This window comes from Acanthopagrus latus, chromosome 13, assembly GCF_904848185.1.
Source record: "Acanthopagrus latus isolate v.2019 chromosome 13, fAcaLat1.1, whole genome shotgun sequence".
Taxonomy (NCBI): domain Eukaryota; kingdom Metazoa; phylum Chordata; class Actinopteri; order Spariformes; family Sparidae; genus Acanthopagrus; species Acanthopagrus latus.
This window is the reverse complement of record NC_051051.1, coordinates 12,035,707-12,059,353: the sequence shown is the minus strand read 5'-3', so window position 1 is coordinate 12,059,353 and position 23,647 is coordinate 12,035,707. Positions and strand designations below refer to the sequence as shown.

The 23,647-nt window shown below is 40.8% G+C and overlaps 2 protein-coding genes across 2 annotated transcripts; one reads left to right on the top strand and one right to left on the bottom strand.

Annotated features, from left to right (window-relative positions):
- The first annotated feature begins 490 nt into the window (after window positions 1-490).
- Window positions 491-23,647, top strand: b3glctb (beta 3-glucosyltransferase b). The gene is made up of 15 exons (XM_037119539.1): window positions 491-687; window positions 2,452-2,483; window positions 2,577-2,616; window positions 2,788-2,897; window positions 12,280-12,356; window positions 12,457-12,568; window positions 12,696-12,832; window positions 13,969-14,032; window positions 14,995-15,111; window positions 15,893-15,962; window positions 16,933-17,046; window positions 19,685-19,784; window positions 20,042-20,161; window positions 20,613-20,757; window positions 21,137-23,647. Exons 1-15 carry the CDS (start codon window positions 627-629, stop codon window positions 21,269-21,271), a joined length of 1,434 nt encoding a protein of 477 aa, XP_036975434.1. The 5' UTR covers window positions 491-626; the 3' UTR covers window positions 21,272-23,647.
- On the bottom strand, window positions 3,128-9,256 carry LOC119031214 (nectin-3-like protein). The gene is made up of 7 exons (XM_037119540.1): window positions 9,108-9,256; window positions 8,608-8,946; window positions 7,517-7,632; window positions 7,274-7,430; window positions 6,695-6,862; window positions 6,038-6,146; window positions 3,128-4,791 (listed from the first exon to the last, which is right to left on the bottom strand). Exons 1-7 carry the CDS (start codon window positions 9,166-9,168, stop codon window positions 4,668-4,670), a joined length of 1,074 nt encoding a protein of 357 aa, XP_036975435.1. The 5' UTR covers window positions 9,169-9,256; the 3' UTR covers window positions 3,128-4,667.

Here is a 23,647-nt window from a genome sequence, read left to right as displayed (position 1 = left end):
TGAAAATAAAAAGCTGCATGTTCATGTTGGGCAATGGTATTGTAATAGATTGTAACCCTGTTTGAGGACTAGAAACCTGAAGGAACGGCTTGTGATCACAGTTTAATAGGTTTCTGGGAAACACTGTGTGTAATTCTCAGTTAGACATTTACGGTGGATGAAAATGAGATCCTTGACGGTATTCTTAAAGTACTCATTAGAGAGAAGCTCTGTCGGTGTTTTCTTGTAATACTGCTTGTATGCTAGTGTTTTTAAACGTACGGTGTACATGAATAAATCTATGCCATATCTGAGGTGTAGGTGGATTTCAAATATTTTTTAAAAGATGCCAATTTACTGTAGCTGAACGTTTAAAACAGTGCCTGAAAAAAATGTACTTTTATATTATAATTTGTGTGATATCAGAGAGAACAGGACACAGTGTTATCGAGATGTACTACACTCCAGTGTGTCATGGCAGTGACCTATTAATGGAGTGTCCGCTAGAGGTCGCTGAAGCTCCACACGTACAGTCACTCCAGTCGACCACAGTAGTTCAGCCAGTGCAGGAATGTAGCTAACCAATTTCTCCGCCTCGCCATGAAAACACGGTGATTTCAACCGAAAACTAGCAGCCGGCGGGGACCATGTCACCCCATGATGTGGTTAACCGATGCAAACTGGTCGCCGTGCTTCTTCTCTGGCTTGGTAAGTGGGGTCAATGCCCTGCTGGGCCAGCTAACGTGTTAGCTAAACTGCTAGCACCGAGAGCGTCAGAGTGGCCGAAATACAGGAAGTTCGTTCAATGTGGCCTTCAAAGTAAAGTTAATAACATCATATAAAGGGTAAATTGAGTGCACCACAGTTTGGAAAATGTACAAATGGACGATTTAATTACAAATCACCAAGTGTAGTTATTCAGCTACATCGCCGTTGTATTTGCTGTGCTACATATTAGCTGAATGGTCTGTTTTGAAATGCATAACAGGAACTGATGTTTTACTCTAGAGTGACTTGACGCACTACAAACAAGCGCAGGTGATCCTGGCAGGCTTGTAACGTAAACAAGTGGCAGCAAAGCAAGAAAATATCACGGCAAAGCTATTTTAATGTACACATATGGAAATATATTCATAAATTGAATTACATAGAGGTCTTTAATTGAAGAAAAAAGATAGTTGCGAATTAAGTTATATCCCATTTGGACGAGTTGTAATAAAACAAATTCCCTTCTTGGTCCACTTTTCATATTGTTCATAACTCGAGCATTAGCTTTGGGCATACAACTTTTGGACAGTTATCAGCTTGCATTTGCTTTAAAAGTGATTTCATTTTTGTCTTTCTAAAATAAAAAAAAAAGATTCACAGATTTTTTTTAATTTTTATTTTTATTTATTTATTTATTTATTTTTTAAAAAAAGCTCTACACACATTCTTTCCCTGGCTAGCCAATTGGACCTCTGCTCAGGTGTAAGATGGGCGGGCTTTGTTGGGAAATGAACGAGATCACCATAATAGATGGCTGCGTGCCTATGACTTTGCCTGTCGGCATTGAGTACCAATTATAGAGCCATAAACACATTTGATGTGCAATCCACTGCAGTATGACAGAGATAACAGGATGGACGCACCCAAAAATATTTCATTGTATGCAATCAGATGTTTTTTTTATTCTAGACAGCAAAAACACAGCACTTAGGTAAACAACCATCGACCTATTGCACAAGATGCACCTAGGTTATGTACGACCTTGGATGATCAGTCTGTGATATTTTGGCAGGTATTTCTTTCAGCTATCGACCTAGCCTGTATTTCTACACTCATACAAAACATGTTATTCACCCCCCCAGGTACTTACCCTTACATAAATGACAAAATCTTTCATTTCTTCTGTATCATCCTATTATTTTAGGCATTCTGTTATTAGAACTCAGACTGTTTATTTGTCAGTGTAAAAGATTGTAATAAATTGTGTTTGTTGCATCTTGACACCAAAATTAGCACATTATTGACATTACCTGTAATTCCTTAGAGGACAACTATGACCAAATTTCTACTTGGCATCGATTTGGATGCTCTGCACACAATTACACTTGTTGACTCCGCTAAGTGGGATATGTTTACCACCACAAATCCTACATGTTGGGCAGCAACTGCAGCTGTCCTGGTTGCAGTGTCTGTTTTGAGATTTCCTGGATTCAAGAGGAAGTGAGAGGATTGCGCAAGAAGGACCGCACTGCTCCTGCTGCTGATTCTCCTACCGCTCGGGCTGTTCTTGCTTCATCATTTTCACACTGTGACTGATGTGTCACAATGTTAAAATGTTGTCCTGCATTGATATGGATATTTATACTTGCTTAGTGTATTGACAGAAACACTTTCATATAAATGGATTTCATTTAGCAAAAATTTTATAGCGCAGTGCGATATGACCATTTCTTGACAATGATAACGCTGTTGCTTTTTGTCAAGGTCCCTCTGCTGCAGATGAACACACAGGTCATGTAAGTCCTCATGATATTTGATGTGATTATGCGTCATCAAGTGGCTCAGCAGTGTGTGTGAGACTTAACCAGCACCCCTCTGACTCCCCACAGGCAGCAGAGCGCCAGGAGTCTGCTGCATACAGCTCTGTTGGTGAGTGAGTCGATTTCACTGCAGATGGTGTGACATTTTGTCCACAGCAACATTTGAATTTGATCCATGACACCACCACGCCATTAGTGCACACATGCGGTGTTTGAATGAAAAGATCCACCTTCACACCAAAATCTCACCCATCTACCTTTTCTCTGTGTGTTTTCTCAGGATTGGAGGAGGTGGTGTTTGTGATCCAGAGTCAAAGGAACTCCTACCACGCCCGTCAAGGTGAACAGAGGAGGGTGGAGATTCTGCAGCAGGCAGCCGAACTGGGACAGGTAACATCTGGCAGGCGATGGCTTCATTGGCGGACACTTTTCCCTCGTAGGGATAATACACTGGGAGTCGAGATCTTGACCCTGATCTTTTTTGTGCTCAGCACATGTGCATGTAATAATGCAGGCCAGTAAAACTCATTTGTTGAAAAAATAAGTTATTTACTCAAGTATTGGATGGATTGTCATGAAATTTGATGCAGACATTCATCTCAGTTCTTCCAGCACTTTGGTTTTATGGCCAGATACCTGCAGAGCTATTTATATTCCCATCAACTGTACTTTGTTTTAAGTGCTAATTGTCACATTTCAGCATACATGACATTACTTGATACTTTATTAGCAATTATTATTTTCAACTTTCACAATGTTTATTTCGTGTTAGACAATTAGGAGCAATTAGTGTTAGTATGTACCGGTACATCAATTGTAGTAAATGGGCTAAGACATAAAACCATCTGTATGGTCACTTAAATGCATGGTATGTAACTGCTGCTTTGAGGGGCAAAACGATGAAAACAAAAGATGTAGTTTGATGACACCACAAAGTAATGTGTGACTGTGGGAGTTTTTGTCTTCGCTGACAAACGACCACTATTGCCAAAGAAAATAAATCTTAACGTGACTCAGGGAGAAATATTCACAGATGAGGTAGCAGGAGCATTCTCAGTGCATGGGGCAATTTTATCAGCAGCAATACTGTTTATTGTTCCCATTAAAGGCTGAAAAGGGTTGCGTTAATGTACATGAAATGTGCTGCGCTGGCAATAACACAATTAAGAGGCTGCAGGCCGCTTCAAAGTTAATTTCCGTCAGTGACTTTTGAGGTCTTACTTGGTGTTTTGCATCGCTGTGGTATTACACTAGTGCCAATAGGTGTCCTCCTTGTCATGGAGCCTCCTTCTCTCACACAGTAAATATTTAATAATACATGCCTGCCGAGCTGTGAAAACGTATTTGTTATTAACCACAGTGAAATGAGATGACATGCTTATGGACGTGACGGCCTGTAGTAGATGAACAGAATTGTTGATTTCCCTTTGGTGGGATAGGGTGTTGTGGAATAAAGAGACACTGCTTGATTCATCCCAGAACCTCAGTTTTCGTTCCAGATCTCTGACAGGAAAACAGGCAGAAGGCAGTCAGCAGGGCTCTGTGGAATTCTACAGTAAGATATTAAATGAAATACAAAGTGTCTTAGACTGTTACAAAGGATAGAAGATGTTTGAAAACTTTTATTTCCCCCAAGTACAGAAAATGTGAACTGTGATACATACTTCAGATATGATTAATTCTTAAGGCAGAAAGTATGAAGTTGTTATTACGTTCACAATGGTTTTAGAATGATGATGCTTGGATGTGTGATTCCTGAATTGCAGTCATGGTCGTCTCTCTACTAGGGCTGCACAATGATTCGCAAAATAATAGAAATATATGACTAAGTGCAGGCACTAACTGCAATTATTTTATGACGGTAAAATGTTACAATAGAGTGTTTTTAATAACATATTGTTATGCTGCAGAGATGCTCTGGCCTATAAAGCTTTTTCTCCAGTTGTAATAAATCTTGTTTGTTTGGAAGAGACTGGGGGAAGTGCCACATCGTCATGACTATACTAGTTTTTCAGTGACAATGAAATTTGCCATGATAATCACGAATCACATTGCAGTCGCAACATCTGTCAAAATAATTGCAATATCACTATCCGACCATATCGTGCAGCCCCGCTCTCAACCTCTGAGTCTCTATCTTTAGTCAGGAGACCTCTGCAGTCACACATCAGAGGATGATTCACCAGCGATGTCGCTAGAGCAGGGATTGAATCTGACATGATCATGATTGTTTTGATTTGAAGCCATGAGGTGGTTTGAGGTGTTTTCACGCACCAATTTCTCCCTGAGAGACAGAAAGAATAATGGAATTAGTGAGAACGTCGAGAAACATCGGTCTCGAGCCGTGGTTATGAAATGAACAAACTCCACTTTGTCATTCATAGCTCGTTAAATGACCGTGCGTGGCAGCTGCAACGAGCAGTCATACATTCAGGTAGAAGTTGTCAGAGAATTATAAAACAGTAATAGAGATAACAGTACAACAGGATAAAAAGAAGTAAAGATGGAAATTTCACACAGAAAATCCATCCATTCCCCCATCCACCCCCCCTGTAAAAGTTCATCAGTAAAAGTCCTGTACCCTGGCCTTCGCCCATTGAGTAAAACTGGATTTGGCCCCAGTAAGCCCCGAAACCACTTAGGGGGGGGAAAAAGTGGCAAAATCCCTTGACCCCCACGGATTAAGCGGAAAGAAAACAGAATAGAATAGTTTAATTAAGAAATACAAATTATAGGCTCCTGAAATATTTAATGAAAAAAACGGTGTGTTTGGAAAAAATAATACAAATTTGCGTAGCAGAACTATTTATTTTCTACCCCATCGATAACCTCAGCCCCCCTCAGATTAGCTATTTTACGATCAATATATAGTCAATGTAAGTTAAAGTGTGTTGCTGATGTAACTCGAAGTGGCGATGAGGTCTTAAAATGTATGGAAAGGGACTTTAAAAAAGGTCTTAAAAGGCTGTAAATATAACTTGAGGATTCGTGCATATACCCTGCTTCCACATCTTTACATCTTATCTTGAAGTTACTTTCATTGACGTAACAAGGTCAGTGTCTGCACACTGTGATACAGCAGATGGTGGTATGCTATGTTAGAGCCCGCCATCTTCGTTAATACTGCATTTACGTCAAGATGGTGGTTGGGCATGCGCTGAAAGAAAACAGAATTTAGGTTTAGGTTTAATCTCCTCCAATGCAACCAGTTGAAATCTGGTTCTGTTTGGGCTTGTTTATTCTGACTGAGGTGAAAATTTTTATAATCACACTATCAGGCTCTGTGTAAACACAGCTACTGTGTCTTGCCTCTCTATACTTGACTGGAGGATTAGGCACTGGCAGATTCATCCTATAGAGAGAGCACAACTATCGACTCGTGGCAATGGGAGAGAGTAGGCTGCGTCCATGAAGTTGCTGTTGGTCATGTTTATCTATTGGATCCGCTGACTTTTCACCTGCTGCATGACCCTGAATAAGTGCAAGCAGGTGTAGAGGATGCTTTAATGGATAGGTAACGAGAGCTTCACCTGCGCTTTATCCTTTGTTTTGTGTAGAGGAAGGCAGCCACAATGATCAGTATCAGCACTGCAACGATGATTGACCTCAGCAACAGATGAGTCCATGCACCATCAGCATCTGAGGAGCATATTGAGAAAGGAAGGGTGTAATTTTGGAGGACAGCAACAGCTTAAGATGTATTTACCGGCTTGCTCTGGTGAAAGCCATCTGACTCCAGTTAATATTGATGATAAACATAAAACTTTGAAACTTTTTGCCTGTGTGTCCTGCAATCCTCTACCTCAGCCGGTCAGCCCCAGACTCCATTTAACAATACTTCTACCTTGAAAAGGCGAGCTGGCCTGAGGCTGAAAAAACTGGCGCCTGTAAAGCCACCACATGTGATGAAGATGCAGATGGTGTAGGCGGAGAAACTGCAGCTAATATGCATCTGTACTTTTCAAGGGAAACTTGCCTGTCCAACATTTAACCCTTATTTTCTGCTTTGAAACAGTTTACTTTGAGCAGCTGTTTTCCTCACCCAATTCCCCCCACACAATGCTGGCAGCAGAGCAAATATGATGCATTCCTGATCATCAGACTCTGTCCTTGAAATGCTGCCTTCATGGGAGGTGAGCATTTGTCGACATGGATGAATTAAATGTGAAATATTAAGTCGTTATTACCTTCAATGTCAGGGATATTTCTAGTGATGAGGGTTGGGGTTGCACCAGGCTTGTTGGAGTTCTCCATAATGCTCCCCAGGGTGCTGGAGTTCTCTGGGAATATTGAGGAGGTGACCTCTGGATCCACTGTATGTTGAGTCGTCATCGCCCATGTTGATCTTGTGGTGACTGAAGTGGACACGTTTAAAGTGTGAGACAGGGTTTTCTGACCAATAATTGGATTTGTTGAAGTGATTGTAAGACTAGACACCAGGCCAAACATTTGGCCCGGCTACGTCTAAAGGTAGCACTACTTGCAGACTTGCATTCAGACTTGTGATGTTCGAAAGGCATCGTGTAACGACGCAATGAAAACATGGCTGGTTGCTTTGGAATCCTTTACATCTCCATCTCTCCCTTCTGTTATGTAATGTAAAAATTGAGTGATCTTCACTGCAATAACAAAAGGCAAGTATCAGCTCACTGTCCATTGCGGTTTATTAAGTTATTCAGTCTCTCAGGCCCTCCGCTAGATTGTAAATTGAGCCCTGTGGGAACACTGAAAGTGAGTGTGAGTAGCAGTGAGGAAATGAAGCTCACCTGTATGTAAGCTTGTGGTTGTTGGTAGCACTGAGATGCTAAATGTTTTGTGCAGACTTTTGTTCCCTGCGTTGACAGTCAGTGTGTAAGCCCCTCCGTGAGCATCAGTCACCCACGACAGGTCCAGGGATGCATTCTCTGACAGCAGTTTCTTGTTCTAGGGCAAAACAAGATTATGTAGCACATGAATACCGTTCAAATTGAAGGAGTATTTGACGTCAGAAGTAATCAGTTTTCCCATACCTTGGTCCACCTGTACTGCACGTTCGGGAGCGCTGTGCAGTGAATGGTCACATTTTCTCCAGCATGGACCTCAAGAGTGCTGTTAGCGTCACAGATTATTAACCCAACATCAACATCTAAAAGACAGAAAATGTCATTGATTCGGATTGGTAAACACGAAGACTGCTGTCAGCAGGGCTGCAAATAACAGGTTTCCCATAATTGTTTAATCTTCAAAGTATTTTCAAGATCTATTGTGTAGTTTGTGTAAAATAATTGAAAGATGTGATGGCAATTCTTCACAATTTCCCAGAGCCAAAACTTACATCTTAGTCTAGTTTCTTCTGTTCAACTTGAAGTCCAAACAAAGCTCTTACTGTTGATATGTTGTTTACAATTGCTACTTTTTTGCCCAGAAGTAAATAACAACTGTCATTGGCAGAGGACCAGCGTTCTGATTTAATCAGAAGCAACAAGAAGTATTTGAAATAGAGTGCCGCAGGGATGACATATTTTTGTAGGTTTACCCGGAAGTTAGCATCGCCCTGGTTCTCTCGGCCAATAAAAAAGAAAAAAGCTCCGTGTAAAACACAAGTTCATGATACTTAGACATTTTGATCAGCAAAGGAATCTTCACAGATGAGCACGATTTGTGGAGTGTAAATTAAATCCCCACAAGTAAAAAGCCAGTGTTAGGCTTTTAGCAAACTACACTGCAGTTGCATTACTGCAATGTTGACAACACCCAGAATCTTATTACAGTAGTTTACCCTCACCATGCTATGAATTGACTAATCTGTGAATTGTAAATTCACAGACCGAACTGTTCACAACAAAAGTCCACTGGTAAAGACAGACTAGTAACAACATTTAATGTCCCTGTTAACCCCTGCTGTTGAAAGCAAAAACCCATTAAAAAGACTTGCGACAATTTCGCGACAAGGGAACTGGAAGTTGAAAATGTTTTGGTTTTAGGACAGGGCTTTAGTTTCATTCCTACAGCACTCTACGGACAATTAGATGAAAAAGTTACTGCACATCATCCTGTGCAGACTGCAGCCTCTGGTTGGAGAAAGAAGGTATGGCTCTGCATGTCTTTGCCTCCATCTTACCTTGGATCTCCAGCTGTGTTTCTCTCCTGATGGTGCCCAGAGGAAAGGTTATGATGTCACAAATATAAACACCACTGTCCCATTTTGACACCTCAGGAAGGTGTAGGTTGGAGCCCAATGTCTTGTCCTCAATCTGCATACTGATGTTAGGCCAAAATAGATATACTCCAAAGCTTAGGCTGTACACAGCCAGCTTTGTGAACTCATTTATATTCTTACTCCATTCAATACTGACAAGCTTGAGATCAGAACGGCCATTTACAGTACAGGGTAACACAACGTCCTGGCCCACCACTGCCTCCATCTTTTTATAATGGAACACCTCAACGTCCTGGGACCCTGTCAAGCAAAAAATCAGATAACATACGATATAAGAAAAGTTGATATTACTGAGGAAGCTTGTCACATGAGAAGCCAATACGCATTTCAAACCCATGGTGAATATTTCCATCTTTGCTGGTGTGTTATATTAGCAACCAGCAGGTGTGGTCCAGGATTACCTTGTATAATAGAGGTGAGAAGCAGGAGATAGGAGGCCGTTCCTGGTGCACTTTTAGCCATATCTAATCTGTTCAAAGAGTCGGTAAAGACTACAACAGTTGACCGTCGACTGAGCTAAGCGTCGACCAGAGACTGTGAGACAGCTGCTTTCCTGTTTTCACAGGAAACCACAGGATCATCAGTGAGACATCACATCACATGTGAAAAAGTATGTGGTGCAACGCAGATTTGTAATAGAAAATCTACCAACCAACCAGGACTTAACAGATTTAATTAATTCTCTCTTGAATAAACTTCGCTTTTTTAAGTCACTTGAGCTATTTATGTAAATATGTGGACCATATTTTTCTTATTTACTCCAGGTTGATACATGCATATAGAAATAGATTCTTACAAGCACATCCAAAACACCCTGAAACAGGCGGGTTTACTACAGCTAGATGGGCCTTGATTGAGGCAAACAGTTTCGAAAGAGGGCAGGTTGTGTGTCATGTGGTTTTTTTAATGTATTTTTTTCACTGAAGTTGAGCAAGGTGTTAGTTTCGACTGATGGTGGGAATTAACTGTGACAGACACTTGCAAACTCTGACATGGTGACAGCTTGTTGTTCGACTGAATGTAAACCTTTTGTCCCAGTGATGTGGTGACACTTAAAGGTTTTTAACACTGTTTTTTAACCAGAGCTCAGACAAATGATTTGTTACAGCCATATCACATGGATCTTTATTTGTTACTGGCACTGAGTGCAGGCGTCAGGTCACCATTACACCTGCAGCAGATCATAAAAACACGCCAAGAGAGGAAACAATACAGTGTTTTATGAGACAGATACAGTAAGTGTTGTCATGGTCCACTCAGAGTATCGTCATAGCGGTCCTCGTAAACCTTCACAAGGATACAATTTATTCCAGGACTATTAAATTTGACTGCTTTAGTTTAAGCGCAATAAAATGGCATATACACATCCCAGTATGTACAACAGTAAGATGTTTTATGGGGGTTATGGTGGTATTATATGCCATGATTTTTTCTGACAGCGGCTTCTCTCCCTTTGTATAGGAACTAAATTCACAACCTTTATTTCAGTGTCGAACAATCACTGGTAAAAAGATGGACAAGACGTAAAGATTGATGAAAGTTTGACGTGATGTTGCAGCCACGAAAATGATGACCTTCCTTGGTTTTAGTAAATCTTTTATTAGAAGCAACATAGCGCACACGGGCTGTGTTTGTAGCAGAACGACAGCCGTGGAAAGACTATCGAAAATCTGTACATACAAGTACAGTTATCAAAATTAGCATTCAAAGAGGTTTCTGTTCTATCTCCCAGCTCTGCTCTGTTCTGCTCCGTGGTCATTTCGCCTCCATGTGAGTGTTTTCATTGGCCCGTTGGTGAGTGGATGGCCTTATTGGCTCCAGATATGCAGATCAAAGGTTTAGATATTAATTCAAACTGTACTGAAGTACAAGTACAATTAAAAACTTATGATATTAGAGACAAAATACTCATAGAAATGCCCCCAAAAAGACTTAATTGCAGTAATTTGCAGTAGTTGTAATTAGTTCCACCCCTACAAACAGAACAGCCAAGACAAAGAAATCGTCTAGAAAAAAAAGAATAAAACTTTAAACATGTTTAGAATAGAATTACTTTATTGATCCCAGACTGGGAAATTATTTAATTATTTTTCATATTTAAAGGGACGGAAAGGGATTAGAAGGTCAAATGGATCGTGTGTAAGATTTGTGCAGAACTAAAACTAAATGCTGTTTTCTCAAAGTTAATGTTTAGCTTGCACAGCACTTTGAGCATTAGCCAATCACTCGAGCACGTCAAAAAATGACTATGGGACCAGTTTCACAGCGAAGTGATAGCATGTTGCCATAAAGGACTTAATAATGAAAAATTAACAACAATTCCTGCCACAACTTTCTGTCAGCGATACCCACCCAGCCTTTCCATGCAAGATGCTACTGTGTGATAACTCACCAGTGATGAATCTCAGGCCGGAGTGATGAGCTGAATCAAGGGTTTTGAGACTGAAGACAGAGGAGAGTCAGATGTACTTGCAGAGACAAATGGATGCATTGATGACCCATTATTTTAGCATAATGCAACATTTTCATATCCCTTTTTGGTGCCCTGCAGCCTGGGATAGCTTTCCTCATTGTTGTAAATCAAGAACCATTGACTGTGCTCTTGGTCACTCTTTGGTTTCCGGAGTTAATAATGGACGTCACCGAACGAAATAAGCAGTAATGACTTTGTTTCGCACCCATTAACTTTTACATCTGAGTGTGAATAGCTGGATGGAAGGGCTTTTGTGGGATCTTCTGCACGAGTCACATAACACAGCAGCTTCCGAATCAGCTCCTTCCCCCTGTCTTTGTCCTCATTCTGTCCAAACAATAATTGAAACTCTATTAACCACAAAGAGCGCACACAGCTGGAATTACAGATGTTATTACTCAACATGTGCCATCTGTCAGTGTCAGTGCAGCCTCATTTCCTCCAGGGGGTTAAGTAAGTGTAAAGTCCTCATTGTCTTCCTTCAGGGAGATGATCGCCAATATTCACTGGCCTCTAGTGGTAAAAAACTAACACCATCATCCACCAGTATCTTTCTCTTAGGTGAAATTTTATGTGTAAAACAGAAAATAAATGACTTAAGAGTCTTAAAAACTTGAGACTCATTTTATGTTTTAAGTTTAGCCTTGTTGTCTTTTTTTCAGTCTGGTCGTCAGTAGTTCACCCTTTCAAAGTAATGGTGAGGACACATTTTAGATATTTAGACATTTAGTGTTTTTGTTGTTTTTTTTTGATTAATTTTATTTCCCTGTATCTCAGAAAACCAAAAACTCGATTTCTTTGTCAGACATTTTGAACTGGTTAAATAAGTTGGACAATAATATCGTTAGTTGTCAGACATGAATACCTTTTATTTTGCCTTCATGATAAATGGATCCTGCGCTGGGACACAGCAACTTAACTTGGAACTTGCCTCAACTTGACTTGATCTTTGGACCAACTGACTTTTGTCACACATCAACCTCAGACACACAAGTTTGTATTCAGCAGAGTTTTCACTCTGTATTCCTCATTTGACTGTAGGATGCCGACAAATCAATGTAACAGTGTTTGGTGAAACTGAGTCGTTTTGTTTCAAACAGGGGGATCCAGTTGTTGTTCTCCTCCACGAGCTGTCACAGTATGAAGGGGACTGGAGTGTCCTACCTGCACTTCCTCGGTGAGTGTCAAAAAGATTCAATATCTTTCAATTTAATGAAATGATTCCCATGCGGGGAAATGAAGGCATGCAGTTAATGGCTTCCTGTGGATCTTTCCAGTCTCTCTGACACTTACGGCCAATCGGCATCCTGGTTTTTCTTCATAGAGGAGGAAACCAGAGTCGCACTGTCTGCTCTGCTGCAGGTCCTCAGCAGATATCCAGTCCAAGAGGTGAAATATCTTCCCATAACCCTGACTATATAATGTATATAATACAGCCCGATTTAGCAAAATGAATGTCTTGATGTATTTTTACTGCACTGATGCACTACCTCGTGCCCCTTCTTGCAACTGGCAGGAATGGTTTTTGGGTAAGCGTCTCCATGACAACGACGCCTCCATCATCCACCACTATGCCTTCTCTGAGGACCCCGCTTCCTTTGGTTACCCAGACCCTGCGGCAGGCTGGGCTGTCAGCACACCACTGCTCCACAGGTGTGTGTGTGTGTGTGTGTGTGTGTGTGTGTGTGTGTGTGTGTGTGCACATGTGCGAGTATGAGTGTGTCACTGATACGGTTCCCCAATTTCTTTCTTTTTCACTGAACTCATCTAAACAGTATAGGCCCGTAAATTATCCTTTTAACCTTCGGGTTAACATCTGGTTTGGAAACTGCAGCCTAATTCTGGCATTTTTGCTTATGTGCTACTGCGTGTTGTATTCATTTGCACTGTCACTTTTAAACTAAACTAAACTAAACTAAACTAAACTAAACTAAACTAAACTGTCAAACCAAACCAAACTGTTAAACCAAACCAGGACTTCCCTTATGCTTATTCACTGTTGTACATTCTCATATACCATGTATGGAAGCTAGGCCAACTGACAGTCTTGCCTGGGCCTGGGACAAGATAATCTTAGATAGGCCCCCCCACACACAGATCTCTCCTTTTCCCTTGTTCTTCCTCTCCTCTGCTCTTCCTCTCCTGATCCTCTCCTCTCCTCTGCCTCTGCAGGCAATTCCTTTGCCCTCTCTGAGAAAGGCGTTCGTTTTGCCATCACACGTACGAAGATCACTCAATCAGAGTCGGTCATTCTAGTTGGAGATAATGCAGGATTGCTGAAATTAAGTGTGTGACCAGTCTCTGATCCATCCTGCTCAGACTCTCCAACAGGGCAGCGGGCCCCTCCCACTCCACTGTGACTCTCTCTCTCTCTTCTCTCTCACCGGTAGCCTGACTCTGTCCATCCGTTGCGGGGCAGCGGGCCCCTCCCGCATCACTCTCCCTGTCACCTGACTGCAGCTGGATCTCTCTTCATCAAATTTTGATCAGTGGCCAGACCATTTTTGTGTTGGGGGGTTCTTGACCACTGTTTCAAGGACAATTGGAAAGAAAACAAATAATTTTATGTAACTCAGATATGACATTTTTCCACAAATAGGCCTTTTAATAATTTTAATTTTAATAAAAAACAAACAAAAAAAATATTCCATAATTTAATGAGGGCCCAGTTCTGCCCCCCCAACCCAGGACAACAGACCCATTTGTCCCCCCTATCGGCGGGCATGATGGAAGCACCCACGTCTGTTCTTTGCTCCTCTTAGGACATCTTTCTCTTCCATGTGTTTCAGACTCGCTGAGCGGATCCAACACGAGCAGCTGAAGTCCGATTTTACCATCGACCTGAAACATGAGGTACTTTAAGAATAACGCTCAGGAGCTTCATGAACTTGTGTGTTATCCTCTGGCTGCTTTCCTTGTGAGGAGGTTGATTTTTATCAGGCTGTATAGAATCTGTTGAAGTAATTAAAATGGAGAAACAAGTTTTTTTTTTCTTTGTAATAATTATAAATTACTCCTAATATTAGAGTAAATTCAAAGTCCAAGTAAAGTTGTTTTAATTTTACTTTCCTGTCAGACCCAGCAAGGGCAATAGTTCATAAAGCTACTGATGTAATTGAAATACACAGTGTGAGTCTTTGAATTTGATTTTAAAATTACTTGTGGGTAATACAGTGCGAACTACCATTTGACATGTTTATTATTAATAAATAAAGTTCATAGTAATAGAATGTTTATTATTTAGGTGTATATGGCTTACAGAGTGTGTGTTCAAGAGACAGAATTATAAAGATGTCCAGAGCTGCTGGAAATCTAAAAAATATCAACTGTTTGAGCAGCAAGAATTAGTTGTTTTACTTATCTGTGGTTGAATACACATTGATTAAGGTTTTTTGTTCATGATAGTGACTGTCAGTGCTGTAGCTGTCTGATATGGGACCTAAAATGAAAAGAAAAAGAGTAAAAGCAAAATCATTGTTTTAAAGGTGCAATGTTTAAGATATGGGCAATATTTCTAAACATTTAGGAAATTAAATTATTAATGGTATTTCAAGAAATAAGAGTTTTGATGTTTTGTCAGATATCTTAAAATTGTGTAGCATGGATGCTAAACAGCTTGCCCTGGCACGTGCTGTCCCTTAATACTACTTTGTATTTCAAGAGGCGACAGCGTCCTCTGTCCGTCCCATTGTTGGCTACAGTGATGGCTAGCAACAGCAAAGAGTAAAGACTTTCGACAGGTGGCCAATTCTCACGCATTACACCTTTAACTGTCATCTCACATTGCCTACATTTGTTTTCATGTCTGTTTCTAGCTCGCGTTGTATATTTGGGAGGAAGGGAATGGTCCACAGCTGACAGCTGTTCCAGAGTTTTGTACGGAGATGAGAGACAACTGTGCCACGACATTCACAACCTACCTGCCGAACTGTGTAAATACAACTCTTATTTATTGACATTTTCATCACTCTTTGGGATTAATTAGGGTTAGGGTTAGGGTTAGGGTCAGCTCCTAAATGGTGTGCTTATATGTGTGTGTGAGCATTTGTGAGCATGCATTTGCACTTTGGTAAACACGACAGACAAACAACATGCGCTGTTACAGCCCAAAGGAACATTAAATATATCAACTTGGTCCTGAGGGGTGTTATAAAATGCATAATTCATGAAGGCATGACCAGAGTTTAGTTAAGGTAATTATCAAAAGATGAAAATGTAGGACATCTCCCATGGTTTCTTTAATGATCCAACAAAAACAGACAAACAAGACAAATACATGCATGAGAGGGCTGAGTCAGTCAGCAGGCTATAAGGAAACCAAATGGACAGCTAACAAGTGGGATGAAGGATCACAGCATTTGTTTGCTGAGGTGGAACACAGAGAAACACCAATGAGAACGAAAGCACATTTCAAAGTAAACGACACAAGGCTCAAGAAACAAACCAGCATATGTCACAAGGTCGACATCAAATCTTAAATTTTATTCATCTGAAATGGAGAAGCAAGATTTGTTTGGCATATGTTGAACTTCCCACACCACAAAACAGTAATGCTGATATTACAAATATAAACAGGAGAAATATAAGTCTCTCACACATGTTGCACCTCACACTGTGTTCATGTTGACCTGTGCATCTTAATATGTCATAACTACAGTGCATAATTTCTAGTTAAATGAACACTGACGTTGTTCTTCCTGTCTTTTTCTTTAGGGAGATCCAGTGCCGAAGGAAGACGTATTTGTTGCTGTGAAAACTTGCCAAAAATTCCACACGGACCGAGGTGTGTTCTGCAAGCAACATTATGTAGAAAGGGTTTCCAACTGTGAGGTCATGGTCTTGGTCATGCAAAATAGCATAAGAAGGAAATGATCAAGTAAAGTACAAATACCTCAACGTACCTCCATACAGTATTCGGGGAACTGTGTTAGTACTTTCCACAACTGATATTTTGCTACATTATGACTCACAAGAAAAATCTGAAGACATCTGCTGACGAGCTTTATGCAAAATGAACATGAAATATTTGTTAACTCTTAACAAACAGTCAATCATCAACTTTTGAGATACAAGTTTGACGGACCTTGAGGTGTCAAAAACTACTATTACTATTTCGGTCCGTGTTTATCTAAAAAAAATGTAAATTCAATGTTAATTACAGGACATTAAGCTGCAGAAGTTTGACTACAGTTGCTGCTTTTTTTTTTTTTGTTTGCTGCCACTTGTTTAACAGTCTGCTGGTCATTCAGCCCGCGTTGACCTGTCAGGTAAAAAAAATGTGTTTAAATTCACAACCTCATCTCGACTGAGTGTGGAAATTGCCACAGTTTGAGTAATTATCCAAAACACTGACATCTGTTTTCAGGGTCTAAATGAGCCAGTAGTTACAGACTATTTAAAAGCAATCGGCAGAATCCGAAGTAGAGAAACCAGTGTGTGTGATTAACTCTGCCGTTAATTTAAATTCAGATTAAATTCAGAATTGCAAAGAAAGCCGACACAGTAGCGCGCTCTTTATAATCCATCAGTTAGAGGTTTTCTTCGAGACTAGATTAATGTAGGATTGGTCCAACTTGTCATGGATAAGAAAATAATTAAGTGAGATTATGACACATCAGCATACAGTGAGTGTATTTATCCAGTGTCCTGTTCAAATGCAGTCTCATGACTTTCTCCCCCCCTCAGAGTTAGTGGACTTTTTTCCATTAGTATGTAAACACGCTCTATTCCCCTCCGCTCTTTGTCCCTCACAGTGCCAGTGGTGAAAGCAACCTGGGAGAAAGACGCTGGGTTTTTAGAGTTTTACAGCGATGTCCTCGATGCCTCCATACCCACAGTCAGCCTGGGTGTGCCCAATACTGAGAGAGGTGAGCTGATCAGAAGCAGTGTTCCTACACTGATTCCTTCAGGGCAGACAGGGAACATGTTGGAGGGATTAAATCACCGAGCTGGAGGAAGCGTAAACGGTTGCCGCCTGAAGCCACCGCAACCCTGACCGGAGTAAGTTTGCTTTAAAATAGGTGGATGGATGTTAAAAGACAAGCCGCCAGAGGATAATGTGCAGAACCTCACAGGGTAGACTTTTGAGATTTTTAGCCAAGCTTGCGGCTTAGCTCCAGGGCTGGCACCAAAGAACAAAGAAGCTGATGGTACCGCAGTTCAGTCAGTCCACCTCCATGCCTCAGACTGAAATATCTCATCATTCTGGACATCCATGGTCCAAGAGATCTCCAGAGGTTGACATCTCCAGTTTTTAAGTGCCTTATGTGGATTGCTTTGAAACATAAACATTCAAAGTACATAGAGTATACATCTTATTGACCTTGATGATCCCCTTTTGATCTTGTACCATCATTATGTAGCTTGTCTACCTTCTATATGTAGAAGGGGCCCTGAGTTCTTTATGCCAGTCAAGTTGGATAACTCTGTTTGGCTCTTTAAAAACCGTTAACCTCTGAGATAAAACCAAAAATGTCAGTGTACTGACCCTTTGACACTATATATAAGCACCAGTCTAATGAATATGCCCCTTAACCTCTAAAATTATTAACACACCTGGAAACTATCTTAAAATTTAATGTAATCTCCTACTTGTTGTTAATTTAAACTGTTGTATCACAGGTTTTCCCTTCAGACCGCTACCTGGTTGTAGTCTCTCCTTTCCAAGGTGGAAACAGTCCGGACGATTGGGTTTTTTAATTTAGTGGGTGTACGCTGGAAATGCACCAGTTGGAAGACAAAGAAGAATAGCGAGCGGCTGCTGTTTCATGCCAAACAATTCGCATTGTGAGAAGTTTGAAACCACAATGTGATAAAGGATGGATGATCATGCTTATTTTGTACAAGAAAAATACCAGGATCGTGAATCGCTGTCGAAGAAACTAAAACTCCAAGATGCAAAATGAGATCAGGACAAGTGACGCCATAAAAAAAACAAAAAAAACCTTCGAGCTGCCTTTCCTAGATGGAAATCTGTCATGATGGAGAAATGATTGCGGACTAATGCTAAAGTGTTCTGCCTTTAGAGTCCAAGTAAAGATTACAACAGACCATAAAATGTCTTACTCTCCGCTGCCAATGGTATAACACCTAGATAACGTCCGGTGTTTATTAGTTGTGCATAGTTTCACTGAAAAGAAATGCCAGCATGTAAAACAATAAATTGTTTAGAGTGATCCCTTCTCTGCTGCGGTGACACAACACATGAAGTGATAACTAACTAAGATATTAATTGCTTGGAGTGTGCCAAAGACAAAGTAATGACATGGTGTGCTGATAAACTAAGGAGAAGTCTGCTCATCACAAGTTAATCAATTCTGTGAATATTTTTCACAGTGCTCCATAATTCTTTGTACGATCCTAATCATTTTTTGAGTTATTACCAATAGTTTTATAGACTTGATAACTAAATATATCTTTTTCTCATACACTTGAATTAATAGAATTAGTCAGCAATGTTGTGGAAGTCCGTATTTAGAAGACGTGTTTCTTGTCCGCAGCCTCGCAGAGCCTCTGTCCCCTCTGTGATTCTTCTGTGCAATCACCACATTTTTTCAGCACCTCTGCGATCATACAATTCAAACTGAAGTTCGAGTGATAGTTCACTCTGCTGATTCTCTCCATCTCCTTATATTGGGCTGTGTTTTGTTCGAGGTGTCAGATCATGGTAAGAGGGAGATAAGAGAGTCCTTCAGGCTCTTGAGGATTGTGGTTTCATGGTCTTGACTTGTTCTCCTCACACGATTTACATGCTCCACGGACAGAGGGATCAGTGCATGGACGGACATATCAAAAGCAACAACCACAAAGTCATTATTCTTCCCTGTGAAATGGCAAATAAATGACTCTAGACCCAGAAACAATAACCGTACTAATGATCAGCTTCAGGGAGAAGGTGAAAGTCACAGATTTTATCTTTGTATTACGCATATTATTGTCTGTATATATGAATCTCGTTACAGCACAGATCTGCCTCATTCCCTCTGTGTACTTTTCAGTCTTCCACCTAAGCCTCAGCTGCAACCTTGTGAGCCCCAGCAACGACACCTGCTGAGCCATCTTACAGCCTCCTACAAATTGTAACAATGTTAACATCATTAGTTTTGAACTGACAAACAAAGTCAGTGGGATTTGTCCTCTGAGCACCATGGACGTGTGTATGATGTAATACTTTCCAGGATGTGAGAAATAGAGCACCACAGGAGTGAGTCCAATAACCCAGAAATAAATTAGCATTTTAGCATTTTGCAGTTCCTTCGTCTCAAAGTCAGGGTTTTTTTTTTTAATTTGTTTTTTGGTTTAATGCCTGAAACAAGATCTCTAGTTCACGCATATGCTTAAGACATTTTTCACATTTTGTTCTATACCTCAGTTAACTCCCTGCGTTTGAATAACAAGTGTGTGTGTGTGTGTGTGTGTGTGTGTGTGTGTGTGTGTGTGTGTGTGTGTGTGTGCTGCATCATGTTTTTCCCCCCACTTTTCTGTCTCCATGTTGTCTCCCTGCAGGACACTGTGGAAAAACGTTTGCCATCTTGAGGCGGTTCCTGAGCAAAGCTGTGCCAAAGGCCGACTGGCTGGTCATTGTTGATGATGATACACTCATCAGGTAACTGCGACAAGAAGTCATGCTAATTTTAGTGTGTTAAAGCATCAACTTTCAAATCTATTTTTACTGAATTTATTCATTTCTAAAGATTTTACACACATCAACTCTGGTGTGTTCACTTTCTGCTCAGAGTCCCTCCCTCTCTGCTCAGAGTCATGTGAAAACTCTATTGAGGCAAAATGAGATGAAAATTCTCTGCGTTTTCTCTGTCTTCACACACTCTACAGTCTATGGTCTGTTGATTTTTGTCCGTCTAGCTTACCAAGGTTGCGGCGCCTGCTGCGTTGCTATGACCCAAAGGAGGCGGTGAGCCTGGGGGAGAGATACGGCTACGGCCTGGTTCAGAACGGATACAGCTACACCACCGGAGGAGGAGGGTGAGCCTGAGGGGTGAAGGGAATCTCAGTGTTATGGCGTGTTCCGACAGAGAGTGCAGCGACTTTTCGCCTGGTGTCATTTGCTTAAATTGGGCTGTTAGGTAAAAACAGACACACCAATCAAGTCTGTGTATATTGTCAGTGTAACAGCACGACAGACATTAGCTAAACATTAACTGCCGCTGCCTACTGTTATGTTCGTGGGAGCTCTGCAAACTCCCACGAATATCGCCTGCCTTTGAAAACAATTTGACATAGTGGTCAAACCGTGCTATCACTACGTCATGGGGTGTACTCTTTGACTTTTTCCTGGTTGTGAAAGAAGCAGCTGTAAAACTGTTTTTAAACTATTTTTCCTCCCAGGTCAAACAACTACACATAAGTTAATCTATATATATTTTTGGGCAGTTTGTTCCTGATCAATAGTCTATTTGCTGCCTTCTGCTTTTAGGATGGTGCTAAGTAGGGCGGCGGTGTCCAGGCTAGTTACCAGTGGCTGTAGCTGCTACAGCGACGATGCTCCTGATGACATGGTGCTGGGCAGGTGCTTCACTGCCCTAGGTGTTCCCATCACACACAGTCCACTGTTCCACCAGGTGAGAAACACATTCACTGCTGCCACACAAAATACGTAGTTGTATGCTAACGCAGAACATCATGTTTTTATAGGGCCACACAAACTCCACTGATGACCTTTAGTGGTTGTTTGAACTGTACAGATGCGCAGGTGTGATAAGTGCGAGCAAGTGAAGATTAGAACTTCTACTTCACTCTATGCAACATTAACTTTTATTGATGCTCTTTTCATGCTTGTCTTCTCGAAGTGTACATTGTAAAAGGGAGACTTTCCTATAGCAGTTGTCAAATTGTTTCCTGCAGCGGGAATCCCTGGAGAACATCGTACACAAATAAAGCTGCCACGTATTTTGGCAAACAAACATGCAACACTTGAACCACTTGTTCTTGTTATTTTAGGCCAGACCCGATGACTACTCTGACTCACTGATCTCCATGCAACAGGCCATCTCCTTCCATAAGCACTGGAACATCAATCCCGTGGCTGTCTACAAGCACTGGCTGCGGGACACACACGCACGAGACGAACTGTAGGAACACTGTGTGTATACGGTATGTTAGGTTTGCCGACCTTTAGACAAAGATCAAATCCATATCTGCTCAGTAGAACAGGCAACATGCCCTGAAACATAACTATTAAAAGCCTTGATATCCTGCACTGATAATATTTTTTTTATATCAACTAATTAAATTTCAATTAAATCAAATGACTGTGAGTTGGGGGGCTAAGAATGGACACCCAAGCCTGCGGCTACACAAAAATCTGCTTAGCCCCATTTAGATGTCTTTGTTTAATGGTCCGCACGCTGGATCAAGTCAGAGCAGTGGGACTCGATTAAAATGCAAGGACAGTTTGCTGAGTGGATGCTTGTGATTCTTTGACCTCCGCTGGATGATTGAGAAATGTGTGGCTGCACCTACTATCGTAAAACACTGTCGCTTGATTTTATTTCTTTTAACCAATCACTACCGTCTTCAGCAGCTTAAAGTCCAGCATGCCTGGTAATAAAATGGCCAAATTTGTGCAAAAGTAAAGCTAACAACTACTAGTTTGTTTAGGTTCGAACCGTTAGCGACTAGTTTAGGGTATCTCGGCCTTTTCAGTGTGCAGGTTGCTTGCTCAGAAGTTAGTATTGTTGTTTTCTGTTGAGATTTTGCTAACACACAAATGGCCGAAGGGGAGGAGAATGCCAAATGAAATAGTCTGCCAACAGAAGGCTTATACTAATCGACTGAGTCAGACTGACATGTAAGCTGCAACAGTTGTGTAGACATTGATTTATAATAGGACCAGACGCTGAGCCCAAAGGTGGCACCTCTTCTGTCAAACAGCTGCTTGAATGGCACATACACCATGTTTACCATGTTAACTTCCTGATTATGTGGCCAACTGAATATGAATATAGGCCAGACCCACGACTTTACGTTGTGATTCTGTCTAATGCATCAAAGACTAATTGCAGTTCGAGGTGTCTGGTGAACAGTTTCTTCTGTCGTAATGGTCTGTGGGGAAAAGGCTTATCACGCCACAGGGGAATTTTCAGCGCCATTGAGGGCTTTGCTGTATGCAAAACTTAATAATAGATTGATGTGTATTAGCCATAAAAATGAGCATGGTTGTTTGTGCTGACGGCCTGTTTAAAGTTTTTCCTGCCCCGCAGTGGCCAAAGATTTCTGTAACACTCCCTTGTAGAGAATGTCTACCACCAAGCAAGTGGATCTGCAGGCCTTGGAGCTGAAAATCGTGGCAACATGCTCCCAGTGACATGCAGATTACCGTGCATCCATTTGTTTGTTTATTGGGAAAGCTCCGGTCCGACTGACTGACCTCACTGCTAGCGTTGCCAAAAATTGGAAACTGTGAATTTCTATAGAAGCTGGAGAAATTTCACTTGACATCACTCTCAGCTTTATTCCTGTGTCGTAGCCCTTATAGGGATTGTATCAGAGCACACACTGATGTGAGCATGTCACTGCTGTCACTTTACCCCCACCCAACTTGAACAAAACCCAAAACAAACATGTTTGATTGATTTAAATTGATCATGTGTTGATGTATTTGTTATAGTGTCAATTTGTTTGTCATTTGGGGCAATTGGGTGTTACAGAGAGCAATATTAAAAATGTTAATGACCTGCGTTCTATTAGGCAAGTGCCAGCCAGAGTTGACTTTATTTTATTCTAATTTATTTATTTATCCAGTTAAGTCTCTTCAGGGTGGAGACCTGACCATGACTGCAACATAAAAGGTTGAAGACAAAACAAAACAAAATAAGGCAGCAGCTAAAATAAAATACCAAAAACAGGTAACAACACAAAGAAGGCTAAAATAATCCAAGAATATAGACAAGACAAAGGATTCATTTACCACAGAATTTATAATTCTATCAGATTCCTCAATTTAAGCTTTATTTTAACTGTCTAACAGATAATAATACCGTGAAGATATTCATTTCAGCAATTTTTCAAAAATGTAATTTGTGTTCATTCCACTTTCAGACAAACACGCTTTTTGATGTCAGTAGTAATTTCTGAAAACATATTAGTTAGTTTTCCCAAAATGTTGAACAATTCTTTCAAATTTTTTAAACATATTTGTAGTATCTCTGAAATGTGTGTTCATGTTTTTTTTAATGAAGTTGGGTGAATATGATTGTGTGAATGAATCTATGATGGAGGAATTTTTTGATAGAAGAAAACTGTACTTTTGATGTGTGAACAACAAAACTGTGCGTATGTGACAGTTTGGATGGCGAGCCTGCACTAACATGCCATTCTGCAGCTGTTTATTTTGCATATATGAATGCTTGCGTGTACCCGCTTTAAACCTGTTGTTTCCTTAAATCGCTCAAGACTTTTTTAATCATTTGAAAATAAAGTGTTCACTGGATTGAACAAAACGTTGTGTGC

Excerpts from the sequence above, each read along its gene's own strand:
- b3glctb (XM_037119539.1), top strand. The coding sequence starts at position 627 with ATGTCACCCCATGATGTGGTTAACCGATGCAAACTGGTCGCCGTGCTT. Across the intron at positions 2,617-2,787 it reads TGCTGCATACAGCTCTGTTG|GATTGGAGGAGGTGGTGTTT; the intron begins GTGAGTGAGTCG and ends GTGTTTTCTCAG. Across the intron at positions 20,162-20,612 it reads TACACCACCGGAGGAGGAGG|GATGGTGCTAAGTAGGGCGG; the intron begins GTGAGCCTGAGG and ends TTCTGCTTTTAG.
- LOC119031214 (XM_037119540.1), bottom strand. The coding sequence starts at position 9,168 with ATGGCTAAAAGTGCACCAGGAACGGCCTCCTATCTCCTGCTTCTCACC. Across the intron at positions 8,947-9,107 it reads TCTCACCTCTATTATACAAG|GGTCCCAGGACGTTGAGGTG; the intron begins GTAATCCTGGAC and ends TTTGCTTGACAG. Across the intron at positions 6,863-7,273 it reads AACCACAAGCTTACATACAG|TCACCACAAGATCAACATGG; the intron begins GTGAGCTTCATT and ends TGTCCACTTCAG.